Source organism: Mesocricetus auratus, unplaced genomic scaffold (genome assembly GCF_017639785.1).
Source record: "Mesocricetus auratus isolate SY011 unplaced genomic scaffold, BCM_Maur_2.0 Super-Scaffold_100011, whole genome shotgun sequence".
NCBI classification, from domain to species: domain Eukaryota; kingdom Metazoa; phylum Chordata; class Mammalia; order Rodentia; family Cricetidae; genus Mesocricetus; species Mesocricetus auratus.
Genome location: NW_024429195.1, coordinates 27600967 through 27623375, shown reverse-complemented (window position 1 = coordinate 27623375; position 22409 = coordinate 27600967). Strand labels below are relative to the sequence as shown.

Genomic DNA, 22409 nt, shown 5'->3' with positions numbered 1-22409 from the left:
AGGACAGTTCCTGAGCCTGGGTTACCTTCACAATATTTTCCAGAGCCCTTTCTCTGCACATTCATTTTTATTTACAGCTGAATAAAATTCAATTGTGTATGTACCATATTTTCACTATCCACTCTGTGGGTGTGTCCAGTGTTTCTAGACTGGTTCCATTGACTTGTTTTTGTAAACAGAGCAGCAACAGACACTCTGGTGGCTTCTGTGGTAGGATAGAGCCCTTTGGGTATGTGTCCAGGGTGCACACACCTCACATGGCAGTTTTGTCTTTACTTTTGAAGGGCCCTCTGTACAGATTTCCATAATGGCTGCCCTAGTTTACACTCCTGCCAATATTGAATAAGGATTATTTCTTATTTCCCTACAACCTCACCAACATTTGTTGAAATTTGTTTTCTTTATGACAGACTAGAGTGAACATCTCAAAGAGTTTTATTTTGCATCTCTCTGATGGCTAAGGATGGTTTTTTAAGAACACTTTGAAAATTTTTATTAGCATCGTATATATTTCATTCCTTTTTGTTGACAAATACCATTGAACTGTGCAGGACATATCTTGTTATCAGGTGACACTTGCATTGCTTCTGCATTGTTTTTCCATTCCCTTGTGTAGACCTTGGAAAATTCTTAGCTCACATGCTAATTCTGTGTTTAATGTATTCAGGAAAAGCTCATCTTTTTCCTAAAGCCAGTGTAAGAGGTTACAACCCCACCTGCAATGTCCAAGGGTTCACCTCTTCACAGCCACAGCAACAATGGTCCTTCTCCTCCTTCGGATTCTTCTTCTTCCTTTCCAGTGCAGAATCAAACCCAAGGTGTCACATGTGTAAAGCAGCTACTCTGCAGACTTACATTCTTCTATAATGGTGTTGGATGTTTTTCCTTATGCTAATTGGACATTTAGAGACTAAGAAACTTTAGAGAAATGTTAAAATCTAAGAATCCCTGGGCCAGTGAGTAAAGGCTCTTGTAGAAGCCTAATGAATTCAATCTCTGGGACCCACATAAATGTGAAAGAACACATCTACAAGGTTGTCCTCTGACACACACACACACACACACACGCCATGGCATGCATACACACATACATGCACATATATATCATACTCACATACAATAAGTTTTTTTAAAGATGAGTCTATTACATTTTCTGCATCTATGACATTGTTTAAAGTTTGCTGACATTTCACTAGCTTCTTATGCCATTTTATTAATTTTCAATGTGTGTTCAGGTTCAGATACATATTTTTACTAAGTAAATTAAAATTTCACCATAAATTTGAAACTGCATATAAAAAATTAAAACCATGGTAGCTTTCTCAAATGACTCTGTAAGGTATAGGTGAAGAGACTGGATCCTGTCTAAATACTGACTCGAAATGCTGTGTAAGGGATTGTAGTTTACACACTGACTAGTTACTAATGTTAAGAAGCTACAGGGAACTGCATGGAAAAACAGAACGTGATGATACTTAAAAATCCTTACACTGATAGAATTACTAGCTAAAGAATTGCTTTCTGGGAATTGTTTCAAAATAAACCAAGGTCCCAGTCATAAGTGGCATGCATATAAGAGGGCCTATGAACCAAGCATGTTGAAATGAACTTGTTATACTATTTTTCTTTTCTGGAAAATTTCATTTAAAAAAAGCGTGACTGCATAGAACAGCACAAGCAGCATGGTTGTTTTACTTGTAGTAATGGGCCTGACTCAGGGTCTCACATGCTAGACAAGGACTGTCTGCAAGGCTAAGTTTTGCCCCCAGTGCTACACTGTCCTTTAACCTGGAACCAGGGACCACGTTAGGCTCAAGCAACCTCATGTAGCTGCACAGACAACTCAAACAGCAGAGTAACTAAATCTTTAAGAGTTTAACTAAAATCTGTTACCTCAAAAGTAAAAGACCTGAAAAACTTACTGAAATGATAACTGCAGTACTTCATGCCATTTTAATGACCCTCACCAGCCAGAACATCAGTCACCAGCACCAATCCTCACTGAGTCGTCTTCCTAAGCAGAAAACACTAGTAGCTTCATGGAGGAGCACAGTCCAAACTGATTTCACTTCTTTTTACCAATTCCAGAGCAACTTCCTGGGCCATCTGAGGGTCACCTGGATTGTACATCTTGTAGATAAGAATGCTAATTTGAAAAACATAACCCCCAGTACAGACATGTGTCTGAGGGACTGACAAGGATGTGGAGAAACAGCAATACTTGTGTGGTGCAGAACATTTCTAAATGGTACATCCACAATTCCAGTGCTAAGAATGTGAGAGACAGAGGAACATCCACAGCATCATCACTTTTTAAAAAGTAGACGCATTAAGTGTGTACCACAAATGAGTACAAGGATGGAGGCGGGTCTATTCCACAGTGGAAGCATGCAGCAGTCTGCCGACCTGAGCACATGTATGGAACAGAAACAGCACACCACAAGGACGATGTAAAAGTCTACAAACTGAATGACTCCTCTAAAGGGAAAATGTATGGGGGCAGGAGATCAGCTGGACTGTCTAGGAAGGGACAGGAACAGCTCAGGGGACATATCCAGTCAGGTGACGATGCCCTAAAACTAGTCTGCTGAGACACTGTCCTGCTAATGACAGTTTTACAATGCACAGATTATTCTTTAAAGGAGTCATTTCTGGTGTCAGCAGCACTAAACTTACCTTCAGCTTCTTGAAGAGCAATGCAAACAAAAGCTTAGGAAGATTCTCTTAAAACTCTGGCTGGCAATCCACAGATTCGGCATGAATTCTAATACTATAGGACACAATTCACACTTGCTTTGCATCTCTGCATCCTGTTCACAGTGATGATTACGGTCTTCTGAGCCACAATGCAGCCTAGGATCCTCCGCCACTGTTCATGACGACAGCGTTTTGGGCAATTACTGAGGTCTTTCACTCTAAACCTATCCCCAGGCTCTTTTGCTATTTACTTTTTGAAAATTTCCTGCTTGATGTAACCCAATTTTTTCATTAGACAAAAATATTTCCCTGAGTAATAACTGGAAACAAAAACTTGGTATTTATATTGAATATGCCTTTAAATGCAAACATACTTCTAGATGTTTAACAGCTGTTCATTTTTGCCTTCTGTTTGCTAATTAAGCTGTTCTTTGTACACGTCAAACACTTGTTTCAAATCAAACTTTGTTTTCATTATTTTGGTCCCAAACTTGTCTATTTCCTTGAATGTGATGGACTCTTTCTTCTGGAAGGGCTGGATTTCCTTTTAGTCTCCACGTGGCTGGCAGCTTTGTCAAGAGGTAAAGTTACGTTTCCTTCTCAGCCAACTGATAACACATCCTAGGGACAGGGTTTGTAGCTCAGTTGGTCAGGCTTCAGGAGGCCCTGGGCTCCTTCTCCAACACTGCATACCAGACATGGGGGTTCATGCCTGTGATCCCAGCACTCAGGAGAAGCAGGAGGGACCGGAGTTCAAGACCGTCCTCAGTTATACAGTGAGTTCAAGGCCAGTCTTGGCTACATGAGATCATCTTAAAAGCAAAAACAAGCATTAAAAACTAACCAAAGGAGCTGGAGGGATGGCTGGTCAATTAGGAGCACTGGTTGCTCTTCCCTGGGACCTGAGTTCCAGTCCCAGAAGCCACATGGTGGTTCACAAGCAACCCGCTGCAATCTCATGGGCTCCACCGCCGTCTTCTGGCCTCCGTGTCCACAACACAGACATACATGAAGGCCCCGCACTTGTAAAATAAAAGAGGGGGAAGAAAGACAACCCAAGCGGGGCATGTCACCACCTGCCTTCAATCTCAGCATTTGGGAAACTGAGAGGGAGAATTAAAAGTCTGAGGCAACACTTAGCTATTGCAGTGTGACCCATTTCCAAAAAAACACAAAACCAAAACAAAGTTAAAAAAATCCAGTCCTAACAAATTTCACACACAACATTTATAAAAGAGAAAAGCAGCAGTAGGTGGTGGTGCACACCTTTAATTCCAGCATTCAGGAGGCTGAGGCAGGTGGGTCTCTCTGAGTTCATGACCAGCATGGTCTACAGTCTGGAGACCCTGTCTCAAATCAAAACCCACACTAACAAAACAAGCAAACAACAACAAAGCAACCCACCCACAAAAGAGAAAGCGTAAGTGTAAGGCTCTAAATTAAGCAGGGATGTCTTTATCCGATGGCTCAATCACCTTGTATTATAGCATACAAAGCAAGTGCTGAGTGTGAACTACCTGCTGATCTGGGAACAGCACCACTGCAAAAAACAAAAACAAAAAAAACAAAAGGCAAGTAACTGATACAACTCACTTGTGAACGCAGAGAAACTTTGTATACACTTAAACATATTTTGAAGATCTCAGTATAAAAGAGCTAGGGGATATGGCTCAATAGTTGGTACAAGGCTTGCCTAGCACACACAAAGCCAGGGTTTGATCCCCAGCCCCAAATAAACCAGGTGTGGTGGTACACATTTATAATTCCAGCACTAAGGGCAGCACTCAGGGGATGGGGGCAGGATGATCAGAAGTTCAAGGACATCGTTGGCTACATAGTGATTTTGAGAACAGCCTGGAATACATGAGACCCCCTCTCAAAACAACAACAACAAAAGCAAATGTGAATAACTACAAAGTAATTCTCTTTAAATCATCCTAGATAAAACCAATTACCTTGTAGGTGACAATAAAGGCTGTGTTCTTTTCACCGCAATTTACTTATTTACGTGAGTTTTAGAAAATGAACTTGGGGCTGCAGAGATTAAAGTATGCTTGCCGGTCCTATGAGTTCTCAGCAGTCACATGAGGTGGCTGCCAGCTGCCTGGAACTCCAGCTCCTGAGGATCCATGCCTTCTTTTGGCCTCAACCAGCACTGCACTCACGTGTACAGTCCCTCACATAGTCACATAATTCAAAGTGAAGAAGCATCTTTAAAAAAAAAAAGTCAGCCAAAGAGAAGTCAAAAACTGCATTAGCACCAATTTCTGAGTCCAGGGCAAAGTTGTTAAAGAGTTGGTCAGCAGGAAATGACAGTTTCCAAACAGGTAATGCAGAAAATATGCCAAGAGAGCTCTGAGAAAAGCATTTGTGACAGTTCTAAGCTTGTCTGTATCTGCCCCCAGAGTGTCATACAAATAAAGTAAATTCAGTTAACCAAACGGAATAAATGGGAACCAGAAATTAACTTCACTAAATTTCTAAGAAATAAAAAATATTGCTATTATTATAAAAATGGAAGCAATAAAGGGTTGAGAAATACACTGAAGTTTATAATCAATTAAATGGTGAGTCATAATTTGACCCTGTTCATCATCTGTTATATAAAAACCACAATTCAGGTATTAAGATATATGATAAATAGTTCACATTTAAAAACATTTATCATTACATTATCAAATTGGATAAACTCTTATCAAAACATCTCAGCATTCAATATAAACCATATTATTAAAAGTTTTAAGGTAACAACATCAACAACAAAAAAACCCCAGGAGGTGTCAGGTAAATGTTTCCTAAACACAAATTCTCACTAAAAACTGATCCAGTTTTACAAAGGCAGACTTTGTAAACAATTATAAATTTTCCCAACACCATTTTCCTTTTTTAACTCCAAAGTTACTTCTATCAGGTCAACTTGCTTCTATTTGTATGTCAGAATTACAGCCTTCCAACCAATAATCCTAACAGCAACATACCTAAACACCTAAGCAGGGTGAGCACAAAATGACTCAGATCTCTTTATCATCAAAGAAAAAATCAATAACTCTTCACTTACATCTTTGAGAAAATAATAGTATACCTTGTTTAGGAATTGCTGAGGGGAGATATTACATAAAAGGCTTCTGATGTTTTCTTTCACTGAGAGAGTTTTCTTTCACTCACCAAAACTTTTAAAGTGTACGATGAAGGATGCACACACAATGCTACAGTATACAACTAGCACAGGTCATAAACAAAGCATCTGGGTACAGTTGTAAACATTAATGTCATAAACACTTGGCTTGTCTTCTCGTCCCCTAATGTGCCATTACAATGCTCTTCCATGGATAATCACTCTTCCCAGAAAAGACTTCAAGTATATTTTAGTTTTGTGAAAAACTAAAACACTGAAATAATATGTGAAAAGATTTACTCATGGCAATTTCACTGAAGCTTTTATTGCCTCTGTTGGTAGTATGACAGGGATTGTAAAAGACACACTTGAACTTACAGAGATATGCAGATGATATTCATTGAAGATAACCTTGATCTCAAGTATTTTTATATGTGGGTACTTCTCATTTTATACATTTTACTATTTAAAAAGCATTACATTTAAGAATGTGTACCTGTTCTGACATTTGGCAAAAAGTAAACTCTCCCTATGGGTTTCTCTGGAAAAAAAAAAAAGACTCAGCATGGAGACCTGGCGCAAAGACTGAAACCCCTGAACCCAAGCCGTTACACTGACTGTGTGCGTGCCCTTTCTCTCCAGACTCATGAATGTCCCTCCCCCAACAGTGTAAGCATTGCTAGTACACAACATTCCCTCTAACCAGACATTTGTCCTCACAATAAACACAATAAATCACTTTTCTCTTTTGAGCCCTAGGAATAGTTTTGTTTAATTCTAAGATGCCACCACAGTGAACAACCTTAACTTTTTTGCTACATAATTATATTAAAGCTTTATATATTTTTGTTTATAATTACACAGTAATTGTAAATGTTTAGTACCAAACTGATGACAAAGTTGAAAAGTCTTGCATTTAAAAATAAAATCTGTAAAACTCAAAGCATTAGGCCACAAATGAATATTAAGGTTTTATAAAGAAAAATTTATGAGGTGGGGGAGAGAAACTAATGGGCTTTCATTTGAAAACAAATCATACTTGAATCAATCAATCTGAAAACAATACCAGAACTCAAAATGTTCCATGTAGGGGATAAACAATATATGTCAGCAAAACTTTAAAGATATATATATATGCATATGTACATATATATATCTTTAATTTTTCATAATTGAAGTTCTTCATATTTACAAAAATGAAATCAAGAAATACTGAAAACAGCAAGATTCTTTTTCTTTTAATAACCAATTCCTGTAACGTGAATAAAAATTTACTCTAAGCTTTCCTTTTGGTATTTGAAATGTATTCCTAAATTAATGATTGGAATAATGATATATCTATAAGGTAAGCTTTCTATGCAATTTCCAAATCACGTGACTAAAAAGCAGTTTTAATCATTTCCATATCAGCATAAAATGTTCTGGTCTCCTAAAGTACATTCCTTTGTGCCCTGAAAAGGACCTGGACACATGCAGCAAACTCTGTCCCTATTGAAGGCCAGTCATCCAACATCTAGACTCATCATTTTTAACTTTCTCTTGTAGATATTTATGGACACACCCTTTCACATGTCAGTATGTTAACAGAGAAACACGCATTTTCAGCAGGAGAGCAATTCATGGGTCCTGTCATGAAAAAATAAAATACAATCCAGACAGTGTTCTGCTTTGATGTAGAAATAGCAAATGCGAGTGAGAGAAACGCTGTCAAAGGTCCAAATAACGTATAGAACAGAAGCCATTGGTATTCTGCACCGGCACTCGCTTGTTTCAGGATCTCTGCTCTTGGAGTAAAGATTTGGCAACCACAGTGATTTAGCAGTAAAGCCATTTGAACACAATAAGAAGTCTTAAGGGCTGGAATATTGCCTGAAAGAGCAGTGCCTATATGATAAATATTGAACTTCATGGCTCATCACAACCACTTCTAAAATGTAAATCCTACTATCTTCTTATAAATTAAGTGAACTGCATTGTGTTCCAGAGTGCGATGACAAAAAATTAAAAAAACTAAACCCTCATGCCTAAATTTAGAATATTGTATTGTATAGCAATCCAAAACATTCAAAACAAATGAAATAGTTTAACTTATTGGAAAGGCATAGAAGCATTTCAAAAGCATAATGAAATCCAATTATGTGGTGTGGTGTGTGATGCAGACGAGGTGGAATCTAACATTGCATCCCATCACAGTATCTCCTAAAGAAGAGTTCCCTGCAACCACTGTGTATAGACGTGGGTAAGACAGCCACAGGCGGTTTTGTAGAACCTTTGTGAAAGTCTGAAACACAAGGCATATTTCAGGTAGTCACCAAGTTATCCTAATTTTTTTTCATGTGTTGGTTATTTTGACATTTCTTTCATCAGCTATTCCACTCACGTCAACAGTACATGCCGTTTGTCAGGAAAGTGAGATTCCCTAAAACCAAACACCATTCCAGATCCGGTCCACTCAGATAAATCACTCTCATTTGAGGTGCTACCAGCATAGTCTTTGCTACTAGCCCAAAGCATATACTTAACAAGTTTTTATAAATTGTTGTGGTGTTCATTATTATGTTTAATTCTTATGCCAAACTGTTTTCGGATGAAGACAGCATTGTGCTTTATGCAAGAATGGAAACCTCAAAATAATCACCATCAAGCTTCTATGACTTATGGGAAGACAAACTAAGATGGTCCACAGGTATAAGATGAAATCCACAATGTTGGAATTATAAATGTTTAGAGTGGCCCAGACTAGAAGACAAGCCCAAACCACCAGTAGAAGAATGGAGTACGATATGGTCCAAGATGTATCCTTAAAGTTTTGTCTCAACCCTCGGTTTGAACTGTGAGGATTGATCTTCAGTTCGGTCCAGCCAGCAGAAATTGACTGTGCATTTTTCCGTTGTATTTATTGTACAGACTATGTACATTCTAGAAGGTCCCTTTAGTGCTACACTGTTGTACTTTTTGTCCCAGCAATTTGAGGGCGTGCAAATTCCACAAAGTCATCAATAAGAACAGGCCATGCTCCTGAAAAAAAAAAAAAGGGAAAAATATGGGAGGAATAGAGAAAAGCAGGCTAAAAGCTGATATTTCAATAGAATCCAGGTTTTTGCAGCTTCCTCATAAGAATTAAAATGTTACTCTTTCTTCTTCCTACTGATGAATCTTCAAGAGACTCCATCTTTATGTCTTCTGCTAATGTATTCCTGTGTTCTCTCTAACCTATTATTCTAAATGGGGTTACTGCTTCCTTAATGAAAACACTTCTACTGGGCAATAAATCACTAATACATAATGTGGTTTTCAGAAGGCTTTATTAGAGTCAGGCAGCCTGTCTAATGATGTGACAGGGAATCCTGCGGCCACTCAGGAGCACTTCTCACTTCTTCGTGAGGTGATGACAGTGCCAACACAAAGAAGAAAGAGACTGTGGATGACTAAGCCACAAGGTCCCAAGGTAAGGAGGTAAAATAGATGGGAGATTCCTTCACTCAACAATCTCAACAAATTCATAGTTGCTTCTCTGGAGGAACTAGGCAACTACGAAGAATTAACTGGAAATGCTGCTAGGGAGGGCATGCTGTTCACACAGATGGAGAAACGACAAAGGGCATTTAATGGATAGTGGCTGAGTGCAGCTAAGACCACCAGGCAGCTGAAGTCATTTCAAATTATACAAAACTAGCATACTTCATGAGTTTACAGACAAGACTAACAAAAACAAAATTCAATCCCTCTGGATTCAAATGAATATAATACATTAAGAGAACATAATTCTTACAGTAAATTGAACATGTAAAATGTGGGTGAATATTTCTTATGCCTTTCTAGAGGACAAATACTGGTAAGATTTTTTTCCCTTTAATTATGCAGTGCTATAGAGTGTGTGCTATGATTTCACCCCACCCTCCTTCATGGCAATTGGTAAAGAGGAAAAACCAAGACTAGGAACTTGGATCTACTTCTGGGTTACAGCAGGTGTTTAGCAATTAAAGGCTAGGTTCAATCTCCAGCACACACACACACACACACAGAGAGAGAGAGAGAGAGAGAGAGAGAGAGAGAGAGAGAGAGAGAGAGAGAGAGAGGGAGGGAGGGAGGGAGGGAGGGAGGGAGGGAGGGAGGGAGGGAGGGAGGGAGGGAGGGAGGGAGGGAGGGAGGGAGGGAGGGAGGGAGGGAGGGAGGGAGGGAGGGAGGGAGAGAGAGAGAGAGAGAGGGAGAGGGGGAGAGGGGAGAGGGGGAGAGGGGGAGAGGGGGAGAGGGGAGAGGGGGAGAGGGGGAGAGGGAGAGGGAGAGAGAGAGAGAGAGAGAGAGAGAGAGAGAGAGAGAGAGAGAGAGAGAGAGAGAGAGAGAGAGAGAGAGAGAACAAAAGCTCTAAAAGGAAGATCATTGCCATAGAAACAGTAGATGGAAGTTCAGATAAGGCAAATATTTTTTGCTACCTTCTTCATCATAATTGGACATGTCATCTGCAATCATTGAACTGAAGTCTAACAGAAGATTCCATGTGTCTTTTGGTATTGATCGTTTATGATGCTCCTATTAAAACACCAAAAAAAAAAAAAGCTGTTAAACCTTGGAAACAGTTGGGAAAAGTTAGTATAGCTATTGCTAAACATAGTAAAATGTAACATTTGCATAATGAAATTCTGGTAATCAAATTTCCCATTCTACATCCATGATATAGTCTGAAATGAATGATGCCTTGAAATAAATATTTAATTAAGTACAGCATAATCTTACAAGAAAACAGAAAATGTTAACTTACCAACAAAAATTTATTCCATAAGTCTAAGAATTTAAATCTTCCATTAAGCACTAAGTTCCAATAAGCAATGGCCATTTCTAGATCTGTAATATTAAGAATAAGTTATGAACTTTAATGCTTTGAATATATGTCCCTGCAAAAGAACAGTGAGTAAAACAAAGAAAGCCAACTGCATTCTGAGCATCATAGATGAAATTTTTCTTAAAGACCCAAGTCCACATTTGTAACCTGATTCTTTCCAATGAGCTCCCGCAGCCTCTGGGGTAAGAACAATGCCACTTACCTTCCCAGGGAGTTGACACTGAAAGCAGATAGTAATGCACTTTGCCGCTGCCACGTACTAATGTGTGGAGGTCCCCAGACTCAGCACAGAACCTCCCAATATTCTGAGCCAAATAACTATTTGCTACAGGAGCTGTGTATGCAACATGGGCCACTTAGCAATACTCAGGTCTTTATTATCTAACACCAATATGTCCCTATATAGACAAAGACATTCTTAGGAGCAAACTTGCCCCAGTTAAGAATCCTAGATGCACATCAACTGGTTGAAATGCAAAGGATTGCTCAATTCCCAGTCCTAAAATTCTTACACTCCAACAGCTGATGTCTAGCTTGTCCTAACTACAAGATGCCAGAAAAATATTGTGGATTATTTGTTTGTGTGCATTTCTAAGCACAAGTCTGCTGATCTTTTGGCTCAATGCATGGATTTTATAAAATGCATGTGCACCACAGGGTTCATTCCCCAACACCATGGAAAATTAAAATTTAAAAATTAGATGGTAATAATAGTTAAATTTAAGATTTTTTTTTTACAGTCACCGTGTGCCCATAGCACAAAGAGGGATGCTCTCTCAGCCTGGACTCTTAGGGGAGTGCCTGGATCCTACCCTGAGTGAAATGACAGACTCTAGATATCCCCTATGCGGAAGGAATTGTCAATAGGGTGGGAGGCTGGGGGGGATGGGGAGTGCGGGAGGAGGAGAGGGAGAGGGAACTGGGATTGAAATGTAAAACAAGCTATTTAAAATTAAAATAAAAAAAATTTTTTAAAGAAATTTTTAAAAAAAATTTGCCAAAGACATTAAAAAGGACTTAGTTAGACATGGGTCAGAGAAAGCTAAAGAAGTAATCTGGTCAACACCCACTGTGACAAATTCTAGACTTGTTTTATGACAGAAAAGACAAGTTGGATCTTTTCAAGGAACTCAAGTAGTTGAAGCTGCCTAGTTTTCAAGAGAGACTGACATGCCTTGGGCAAATCACACTACAGGAGCCTTAAAAATCCTGTCAAGCTGTGAAATCAAAACCATGAGACAATCTGAGGGAGCCCAAAAGACAAAGACTAAGATGGACAAATGTTGGTCAGACTTTTAAAAATAATAAAAAGAAATCCAATGCTTATTCACTGACAAAAACCACAGATGACTTGTAAGACATCAATAGAAAATTATAAATCCTAGCGAGCTGGAAGGATTGGTGGTGTTCTGAATGAAAACAGCTGCCATGGGCTCATGTATGTGAGTATTTGGTCCCTAGTTGGTGGGAAAGTTTGGGAAGGATTAGGAGGTGTGGCCTTGGTTAAAGGTGTGTCACCTCAGTTAGCTAGCCCATGTCATTCCCAGTTAGCTCTCTCCCTCTGCCCTGTGCTGTGAATCAGATGTGAGCTTCTCAGCTACTGCCCCAGTGTCTGCTGCCGCCGCCGCCGCGCTCCTCACTTTGATGATCAGGGAATCACCCCCTCAAACTGTAAGTCCAAGTTAAAGGCTCTCTTCTATAAGTTACCTTTGTCATGATGGTTCATTACAGCACTAGAAAAGTAACTAAGACAGCATCCTTTAGTAATTAGAGAAATACAAATTAAAACAACTTTAAAACTTTGACTTGCTGAACTCAGACTCACTAAGACTAGGAAAATAACCTATACAAGTGCTGGCAATACTTGGGAAAAGGAGAACCCTCATTCACTGTTTATAGGATTGCATCACAGAGAATTCTCAAAAAACTAAAAATAAGTCTACCATATGACCTACTCCGCAGCATATGCCCAAAGGACTTGTGACTTGAATAGGAAAGGTCTCCATAGGCTCATAGATTTGGATGCTTGATCATTGGAAGTTTGAATAGGAAAGGTCTCCATAGGCTCATAGATTTGGATGCTTGATCATTAGAAAGTGGTGCTAACTTGACTAGGATTAGGGAGCGTGGCCTTGTTGAGAAAGTATGTCTCTGGGGGTAGGTTTTAAGGTTTCAAATGCTCAAGTCAGGTCCATCTCTCTCTCTCCCTGCTGCCTTCTGATCCAGATGCAGAACTCTCAACTACCTCAACACCATGTCTGCCTGCACAATGCCACGGTTCCTGCCATGACTATAATGGACTAAGCCTCTGAAACTTTATAAGAGTTGCTGTGGTCATGCTGTCTTTTCACAGCAATGGAACACTGACTGTCAGAATAAAGTCCATGAATGAAGCTGGGTGAGGAGAATTCTGAGAGTCTGTGCAGTAGCTCTAAGGAAACAAGAAAAGTCTTTTAACCTGTTTCTCTATAACATGGTTGTTCTTCAGATGTACTTTTGTGCCTCTCCCAGGTGTAGTAAATAGGAGTGGTTACTTCAGATACCTGTCATATGCTATTATCATCACAATGCTGTCTCCAAGCATGGGTTGTCCTCACAGATGTATGGTATAACACAGCTTGAAGTCAAGTGAACTTTGCTCATTTGATCTTACTTAACCCTCAGAATACCGCCAGAATAGAAACTGTCTAATACGCTAGTAAAGTTAGTTATTGCATGAAACTTCAGTTTACCTCTGCTCTCCCACATTCATGCTGCCAACTCGAGTGGTAACACCTGACTAAGAAAGAAGTTGGTACCAGGAGTGGGGTTCTGCTGTGACAGGTCTGACCATGCTGCATGTTGGCAGAATGTGAACTCTGTGACTTTGGATTAGGAAAGCAGTTGAATGCTTTAAGTGGGGCTAATGGGCCATGCTAATAGGAGCGAGGAAGACAGTGGCACTGAGTGCAAAGTAGATTATGATGACCCAACTCAAGTTTCAGAAAAGAAGACTATTAATAAGTAGCCTAAAGATCATTTTTGTGATATCTTGTCGAAAAATATCTTTGTTCAAAAAGTCTGCCTGAGGCTAAACTAAAGTTTTGGATTAAATGGCATTGGCAGAGGAGATATCAAGGCAGTCTAATATTGACTCTGTCCTGTGGCTATTAGTGATTACATTTATGCAGATCTATAATGAAAAGGAGCAAGCTGAACAAAGAAAAACACAAAATTTACAGTTTGAGGAGAAAAGGAGCACCAAGAAATGTAATAAACTAAGTGTAATAAAGCTAAGAGAGAAAGTTTAAAGAAAGCCTGATCCTAAAAGGAATAAAGGGAGTGCTAACCTCCGGGCAAGACCCTATCCAGCTAAGGTTCCAACTTGTGAAAAGGAACTAAAGAAAAGCTTATCCAGGGAAGGAAGCCACTGAAAACAGAAAGCTGATGCAGATGTACTCCATAGATACTTGGTCTATTCACAATAGCTAGGAAGTGGAAACAACCTAAATGTCCTTTGACTAATGAATGGATACTGAAAACGTGCTACATATACACTATGAAAAGTTGTAAAGAAAAATTAAATTATAAAATTTGCAAATGGATGGAACAAAAAATTTTTATTGAGTGAAGTAATCCAGACCCAGAAAGACAAACGTCACATGTTCTCTCAAATCCATAGTCTGTAGTTCTAAATCTTCATATATAACATATAATGTAGAGTAACTGTTTAAATCAGGAAAGGAAAAGGGGACCATGGGTGAGAAAGAAGAATTAGAAAGGGGGAGAACAGGATACTGGTTATATGAAGGGAAACATGGGAATAGGGAGGGAGGAAAACAGAGCAAGTAAAGAGGTGGGGGAAAGATGACTAAGGATATTTGAAATAGTAATTTCAGGGAATTATACTGTTTTGTATTTACTTAAAATTACATATAATATATATAGGTCAATGTGTACATGCATAGACACATTAAGTGAAGTTATGCTACTTGGGGTGCTAATGCCTATCTCCAGAGCCAAAGACTGAAAACTTAAAGACTTAAAACAAAACAAACAAACAAACAAACAAAAAAAAACAGCAGAAGGCCAGGCTTGAGAAACCTCCTTTTGATGTTGGTAAGGGAATCCAAGACTCCCAACAATTGCCTTTGGTTGCCTCCAAAAGGTTAAAGGAAAGTTCTATTGCTGTATTTGGTAAAAGTCTTGGAAGATTTGAGCTGGATCTACCTGAAAGCCTTCTCCCTGAGGCCTAGTTCTCATAGTACCAGAAGATGGTATACACATTGTATAAGGAGGAAATCAATCAATCTTCCTATCCAGATGTGATGTCTATGAACCACAATAACCAACATGGCATGATAACCCTACCAGTGCAATTTTGGCATTCGTATCTCCACAGTAACTAACAGCAGTCTAAATGGACTTAAGGCTCACCGAACATGAAGAAATCATGCCTAGTACTGTAAACTTAGCCAACCACCTGTGGCTAGTGAAGTCATGGATTCTACAGGAGAAACCGCTACTTCCACTTCTATGATTTGTATAATTCCTAACTGCACTTTAAATACTTACTTACACACACACACACACACACACACAATCAAATAAGCCTCTTTTTGTATGAGACAAAGAGACCATTACAGTCACAACTGGTCAAAATGTAGATAGCAACTGATGTGGAACATTGTGGAAGAGGAGGATGGTAAGATTACAGGAGCAAGAGGACCATGAAATCTATGTCTTCTAGAACATGCAGGGTTTTGTTTCCGAGGTTGTGTACTTGGCTTAATATTATACATTCTAACTCCATCATTTTTCTGTACATTTTATGATTACAATTTTCTTTGGTTTTATTTATTTTTTTTTACATTTTTCTCTAGATTGAATAGTCTCATCCACTCACCCCATCTCTTTCGCACTCTTTCATTTGTTGATAGACAGCTAGGCTGGTTGCAATTCTTTGTTACAGTGTAAGATTAGAAACTAGGACCCACAAATGAGAACATACATTAATTAATCTTTCTGGGTCTGGGTTACTTCACTCAGTATAATTTTTTATCTCTTATTTTATTTTATTTTGTTTCTCAGTACAGGGTTTCTCTGTGTAGTTTTGGAGCATGTCCTAGAACTCTCTCTGTAGACTAGGCTGGTCTCAAACTCACAGAGATACACCTGCCTTTGCCTCCTCAGTGCTGGGATTAAAGGCATGTGCCACCACCTCCCAGCCAATATAATCATTTCTAGTTCCGTCCATTTACCTGCAAATTTCATTTTTTTTTTACAGTTGAAGAGTATTATTTAAAAACAAAAAAAATCTTGAAAGTAAAAATCTCACACCAAAATAAACCAGATCCAGTCTACATACCTCAGTGAATTTCTATACAGCTAGAATTTCCTGTTCTGAAGCTCTAGAGCTTCACATTGGATTGTACATTTTGACTGCTGAATATATTTTTATGCACTTAACTATCACCAAAAATGAAAAATCCATGACAGAATAAGAACTAGAAAATAATTAGCTTTATATTCTCTTTTATAACTCATGTCCCTTATCTCCATTCACTATATTCTTTCCTCTTTTCTGTAATGAGTTCACATGTGCATGTGTGTGTGTGTGTGTTTTATTGGCTGGGTTCCACATATGACAGAGAACATGTGCCTCAACTCTCTTGTGCTCTGTGAATTCTGGCTGCTCCCAGTGTCATTTTCCAATGAGAGTGATCAGTTACCCTCCCACAGGAACAGGCTTACTCCCTTAAATCACTAAAAAACACTTGCAAATTATGTGTAATTGGTGCAGACAACATGTAGTCTGTGAACACCTGCCGCCATCTAGCTCCATCACTTCATCTTTATTGCTGTCATCTACTGCACGTCTAACTGAAATCCCATGAACTCGCTGACGTCTCTGGACACCTGCTTTATGGTCTTGCTTGATACCATGTTCTGCCATCAATTGGAAAGTCTTCAACCGTAGCCTACTAACACTGCACTTGCCTCTGTTCTAATGAAAACCAAAGTCCTCTAAGAGACTCACTAAAGACTATTCAAATGCATGAAAAAGACTCAGTGAAGTTGTGAGACCAATAGTGTTTTTGAAATATAATAAAGTTGTTAAGAAAGAAATCATGAAGACAATCCTATTCATTGTACCACAAAATTAAATCAATAAAGTTAATCACAGAAGAGAAAGGCCTCTAAAATGAAGATTTATAGACAATGATGAAATTGAAACAAAAAGATGAAAAGACCTTCTGTGCTCAAGCATTAGAAAGATTCATTATGCTAAAAATGTCCCCAAACACCTAAACAATGTACAGAAACAATGACACTCTTCAAATAACTAGGAAACCCAATCTCAGAATTCATGTAAAACATCCTGAACCAGGGGCTGGGCATCTACCTCATTGGCACACCATAGTCTGACATGCACCGGAACCAGGTTCAACCCTCGCACCACAAAACAACAAAAAGAAAAGGCAACAATGAAAAGAAAATCAGAACAGCTAAAGCAATCTTGAACAAAAACATTGCACTGGGCCAAGTAAAGCACTCACTGACGAGCTGAGTTCAAGGCCCCAAACCCAGGTAAGCACGGAGAGAGCCCGCTCCTCAAAGATGCCCTGCATTCACACATGCATACACACAATAATAAATAAATTAATAAACAAACACATTGAAGACCTCAGTGTAGACATTGATCTTCTAGATGAGACCTCAAAAACACAAAAAGAAAAGCAGATGTTTTTTCCAAACCAGGAAGCTTCAGCATCATTACGGAAATAGAGTGTACCGTCTATAGAAAATGCTTGTCAACTGTTCATTTGATCAAAGACTAATTACCAAACTAAATAGAGAACTCAAAACAATAGCAACAAAACATTCCAAGAAATAAAAATGGGCAAAAGGTCTGAATAGGTATTTCTCAAAAGAAGAAACACAAATGGCCAACAAATAAATGAAAAAAAAAACCTTAATAAATGTAAATTGAAACCACAATTAGGAAAGACAAATCAGCAAATACCTGAGCTTGAAAAGATGGCTCAGTGGTTAAGAACATTTTCTTTCAGGGACCCAAGTTTGGTTCTTAGTACACAGTTGGGAAGCTCACAACCTCCTGTAACTACAATTCCAGGAGATCCAATGCCCTCTCTGACTCTGTTGTTGCCCTCACACACATTGCAAATACTCATGTACACATACTCATTTAAAAAAAATGAAAAAAAGAAATCAGTGAATTACTACAGTCATTACAGAAACACAGCAAAACTCCTCAAAGATAAAAACGGGAGCCGGGCATGGTGGCACCCATCTCTAATCCCAAAGGGTTTGAAGACGTTAAGATCCTGTCTTAAAACAGAAAAGAAAACAAAGAAACAAATATATCTACCATATGAACCATCTATCTTCTAGGGCAACAACTGTATATCCAAAGAAAATTAAACAAACCTACCAAAGAGACAACTGCACTTTCATGTTTATTGTAGTGCAAAATCAACGTAAGTACAATGACAAATAGAAAAGAAGATGTGGCACATTCCACAATAATGAATTCCTATAGGACTGAATTAGAATAAACTCAGTATAAGAACATTTAATTATAGGACACAAATAAACTACCTAAATTCAAAGAGAATACAGACAAATGTGTTCTATGCTCTGAAAGTAACTGAGATTATTATATCCTGCAAATTATATGGCATGATTAATGGAAAAGGACAAACCTTGCATGGGAAACAAACTGATACAATCTATGAAGACTGAGCCAGTATTATACAGAAGATACCTGAAGAAGTTTTATGCACTGAAGAAAAATATGTATATGAGAATATAGGAAAGAAAACCCATGATGGAACAGTAGATAAGCCAATAAGGAACATGAGAAAAGGGGGGGAGGGTCAATAAAATGATGGGAATTAATGCACACCCTTCAACAACAATTGCTATAATCTCTAACACAAGAGACTTCAAAGCACAACTAAAACACATCAATTCATACTGAATAAAGGAGTAATTCAAAACAATATAACCACTTAATAAACACATGCTTTTTACTTATTAACTCAGCATACAATGCACTAGATATCACAGCATTTTCAAGCAAAGTATATTTGGGCAGGTTTTCTTTTCCTCTTCTCTTCCCATCCATCTTCCTGGTACCCTAGTTCCCCCTTCATGACCGCTGCTACCCCAGTCTCTTTCTCTTTCATTCTCACGGTCCTTCTGCCCACTCTTCATCCTTCCTCATCAGCTACTTTACTCTCTCTGGTGGTCTGAACGAGAGCAGCAAGACCCATGGATGTACAGCACCTCCGCTGCAGGACGCGAGTTCTCCTCTGAGTATATGCCAGCTGTACAACAGCTGGGTCACATGACAGTACTTTTAAGATTTTGAGAAACCTCCATACTGAACTCATAGTAACTCTACTGTGTTGTACTCCCACCAGCAATGAATTAAAGTTCTTCTTTCCCCCACATTCTCCCCAGCATGTAGTAATAAAAAATGTCCCAACCAGAAGCTGCTGAGATGGTACCTGCCATCAAGCCTGATGATCCCAGAAGGCAGAAGAGCATGGACTGTAAGAGAGGACTCAACAGTACTGACTTCCCAGGGCTGTGATAAGGGCTGAGTTAATACACACAAAGGCCTTACAACAGTGCCTGCCAAACAATATATGTATCATTATTTACTCACTTTAAAATAGTTGCATTCTGAAGTCGTGTGGACCTTGAAAGTGGTTCTCTCCTGCCACCTTGTGGGATATCGGGGTCTAATGTCAGTCCATTATCAGGTCTGCACTTTAGTGCCTCTGCCCACTGAGCCATCTTACTGCCTTTTATTCTTTTATATTACTGATTTTATTCTAGCAAATGTTCAATATGGTCCTTCAAATGACAGGACTGTCACTGAGCGTACATAAACCCTGATCAAGTGAGCAGAGTCAGAAGTCTCCAGCAGTGCACTGTTCAACCACCTTCTGAAGACCGGGTCCGGATTTTAATGCTCGACTATGAAAGAAAGCACAAGCCTGGGAATGTGCTTGGGGAGGCACACCAGGAGCAACAGACATCTCAGATGGAGGACAGTTAAATGAGCTGCAAGGACAAGGGCTGAGCAGGGTCATCTCGAAATGGCTACACTTCCTCTGTTTTAAACAGGAGGAGAGACAAGGGCAAACTCTGTAATAAACAGTAAACTCACTCTGAGGGGACAGCACGACAGCTTCCTAAAGCAGCACACGCCACACCTTGTTTCCAAGGCTAGTGCTCTAGGTCGATTAGACTTCATGCAGGGCTTACAAACATCTCCTTCATATTTAAGATGCACAGACTAAGCTGAAACTGCAGGTGACTGGAGCGGATGGTAGAGACGGGACACGGGAGGGCAGGAGCAGAAGTGAGAAAGCACAGTTCTCACTGCACCAGCACAGCTCACTGCCGCTACTCTCTCTCTTGTCAGCATTTTGGGACTTAGATGTCCTCCCATAAATGTCACACTTGGGAACCCTTACAAGCGCTGTCATGAAAACTCTCTGTTAATTAAGCTCTTCAGTGACATAAGTCACTGGAAAGCACCTTCCTTCCTCCCCCTTCTGCCTGCTCTCCCTCCCTCCCTAAGTCCCTGTCCCTCCCACTGAGCTCCTTCTTCACCCATCGGTTCCTGCTGATAAATGTATCAGAACAACTGATATATCCACACAGATACATTATTGTTAACAAACCCCACATTCCACATTAGGGTTCATTTCACTGTAAATGCTACAGTCTGGGGAGTTTCATATTTGTGGATGCATATACACGGTATGGAATTTTCCTCTACCTAAATATGTAAAACGTGGGATGAGCTCATGATTAAGCAATCTCCTGAATACTCCTTTTACAAAACAAACTCTACAACCATCGAGCAATACATTTTTTAAACATAGTATTAGAAAATAACTATTTTTCAAGATGTTTTCACATAATTTTCTCAATTTTTCCTAATCTAAAAGTTCTAATTTAACAAACAACCATAAAATGCTGCTTTTCATTTTAATATCAAACTATATACTTACTCAAAATGCTATTTATTTTATATATATCTTGTAAGTGGCAGGAATGTAGTAAAAAAAACTGATTCCTTTAAATCAATTTGACATCCATAGTACTGTGTGATCTTATCAAAATACTGTTACATTCCTAAATACCACAAATTAATAATCAAACTGAAATGCTTTAACCAAATTTTTACTTGAGGGAAGGAAAGAGAAAACTAGAATAAGAAATGTCTAGATAACATGCATCTAATTGCATGCATTGTAGCTTTTCTGCCTCATCCTGAAAGGGAAGGCTTCTGTATAATAAAATCCATCCAGTCTGATCATTTTGTACTGTAGAAGTACACTGACATCACACTGTACCCTACTAATTGTATAATTATGTGTTCATTTCAAATGCATTTAAAGAAAAGAGTAAGATCCAGCTTACATTGAACAATCAGTTCATTAGAATTTCATTTTACAAATATTTTGAACATCTTTAATCAACTCAGTCCTATTTCGTCTCTCTTTAGGCTAATTCTCCATTACACGCACACATTTATCCCGTCTGCTCTATCTTTCAGTTGCTTCCTTGGTCTAATTCCTAGTCATAAAACTGATCTGTTTCTTAATGTTCAATCTAATGTACAAGGCAAGATACCAAAAGCCTCATGAGCCTCCTTCAAAGGCAAACCATTGACTGGGGTGAGTTCAGTGATGGAGCATTCCCCAGTGGAGGACGAGGCTCAATCCCTACCAATACAAAAACTGCAGAACTGAGCCTGTTTGGGAGTCTGAGGCAGGAGGATTCAAAGTTCAAAGTCTGCTTGGACAAAATGAATTTCAGGCCAGTCCGATGAGCTTAGTGAGACCATCAAAATGAAGACTGAGAAGAGCGCAGGGACCATGACTCAGTAGGTGGAGCACTCGCCTAGCGTGTGTGAGGCTCTGGGTCAATCCGCAGTATCACAAAAGCAAAAACCAACACAGCCTCCCTTATTCTTTAACTTTCGGGGCTAAGTTTGCAAATTAAGAACAAAAAAATTTACATTCTCCAACTGTGTATGTGGTACCCAGCAGGTAGTAATTTATTGAATGAAAGAATAAAACTCTTCAGCATTGTTGGAGCAGTGTGTGTGAAAGACTTAGCACACTAGCAGGCACACTAAAAGCTCACATCAAATAAGACTGTCACTGCCCAAACTTTCAGTGTGTCCTATTTCTCATAACAACCAAAACATTTTCAAACGAGGTCTGTGGTTATTAATCAGCCTTACACACTGTGTCTCCAATGCCTTCTCTTGCAGACTCTCAGCTTATGTCTATGGTTTGGAGCCCCACACCCCATTACTACCTTTCTTTGTCCAGCCCAATAACAAAGTTTTGGATTCTTACCTCGCAAAGCCCAGAAAGCCCTTTCCAATCTCTCTGGCTTTAGTCACCCTTCCTCTTCTTGGAACCCTGTCTTTATTTATTTTGTATTATCTACTGCTGTCCAAGCTTTTGACAAACTTCATAGATTCCATTTCACCTTTTATTTTCATATCCCTAACTGGCCCCAAAACAAATGGATGCATACTGCATTTGTAGAAAGTGGGTGATCTGAACTTTAACATGATGCGGTGACACAGGAGGGCAAAGGTGCGCTACCCTGTTAGGAGTGATAATCATCTTCTTTCTCACCCTTTCTGACAGTCACCAGGCATTCTAGGACTCAGCAATCTTAAAACTGTTTTTACAGATCCTGAGACCCTAA

At 39.1% G+C, this 22409-nt stretch overlaps 1 protein-coding gene across 5 annotated transcripts in view; it reads right to left on the bottom strand.

The window, feature by feature from the left end:
* Window positions 1–6117: 6117 nt before the first annotated feature.
* The window catches only part of Dcun1d1 (defective in cullin neddylation 1 domain containing 1), a 38315-nt gene continuing 22023 nt past the window's right edge, over window positions 6118–22409 (bottom strand). For all 5 annotated transcript variants that reach the window (XM_040754503.1, XM_040754501.1, XM_040754502.1 and 2 more), the window contains exons 5-7: window positions 10572–10654; window positions 10246–10342; window positions 6118–8830 (exon numbers count right to left, since the gene is read on the bottom strand). In XM_040754503.1, the coding sequence (XP_040610437.1) occupies window positions 8751–8830; window positions 10246–10342; window positions 10572–10654 (260 nt within the window). In that variant the 3' untranslated portion in view covers window positions 6118–8750. The remainder of the gene's footprint in view (window positions 8831–10245; window positions 10343–10571; window positions 10655–22409) is intronic.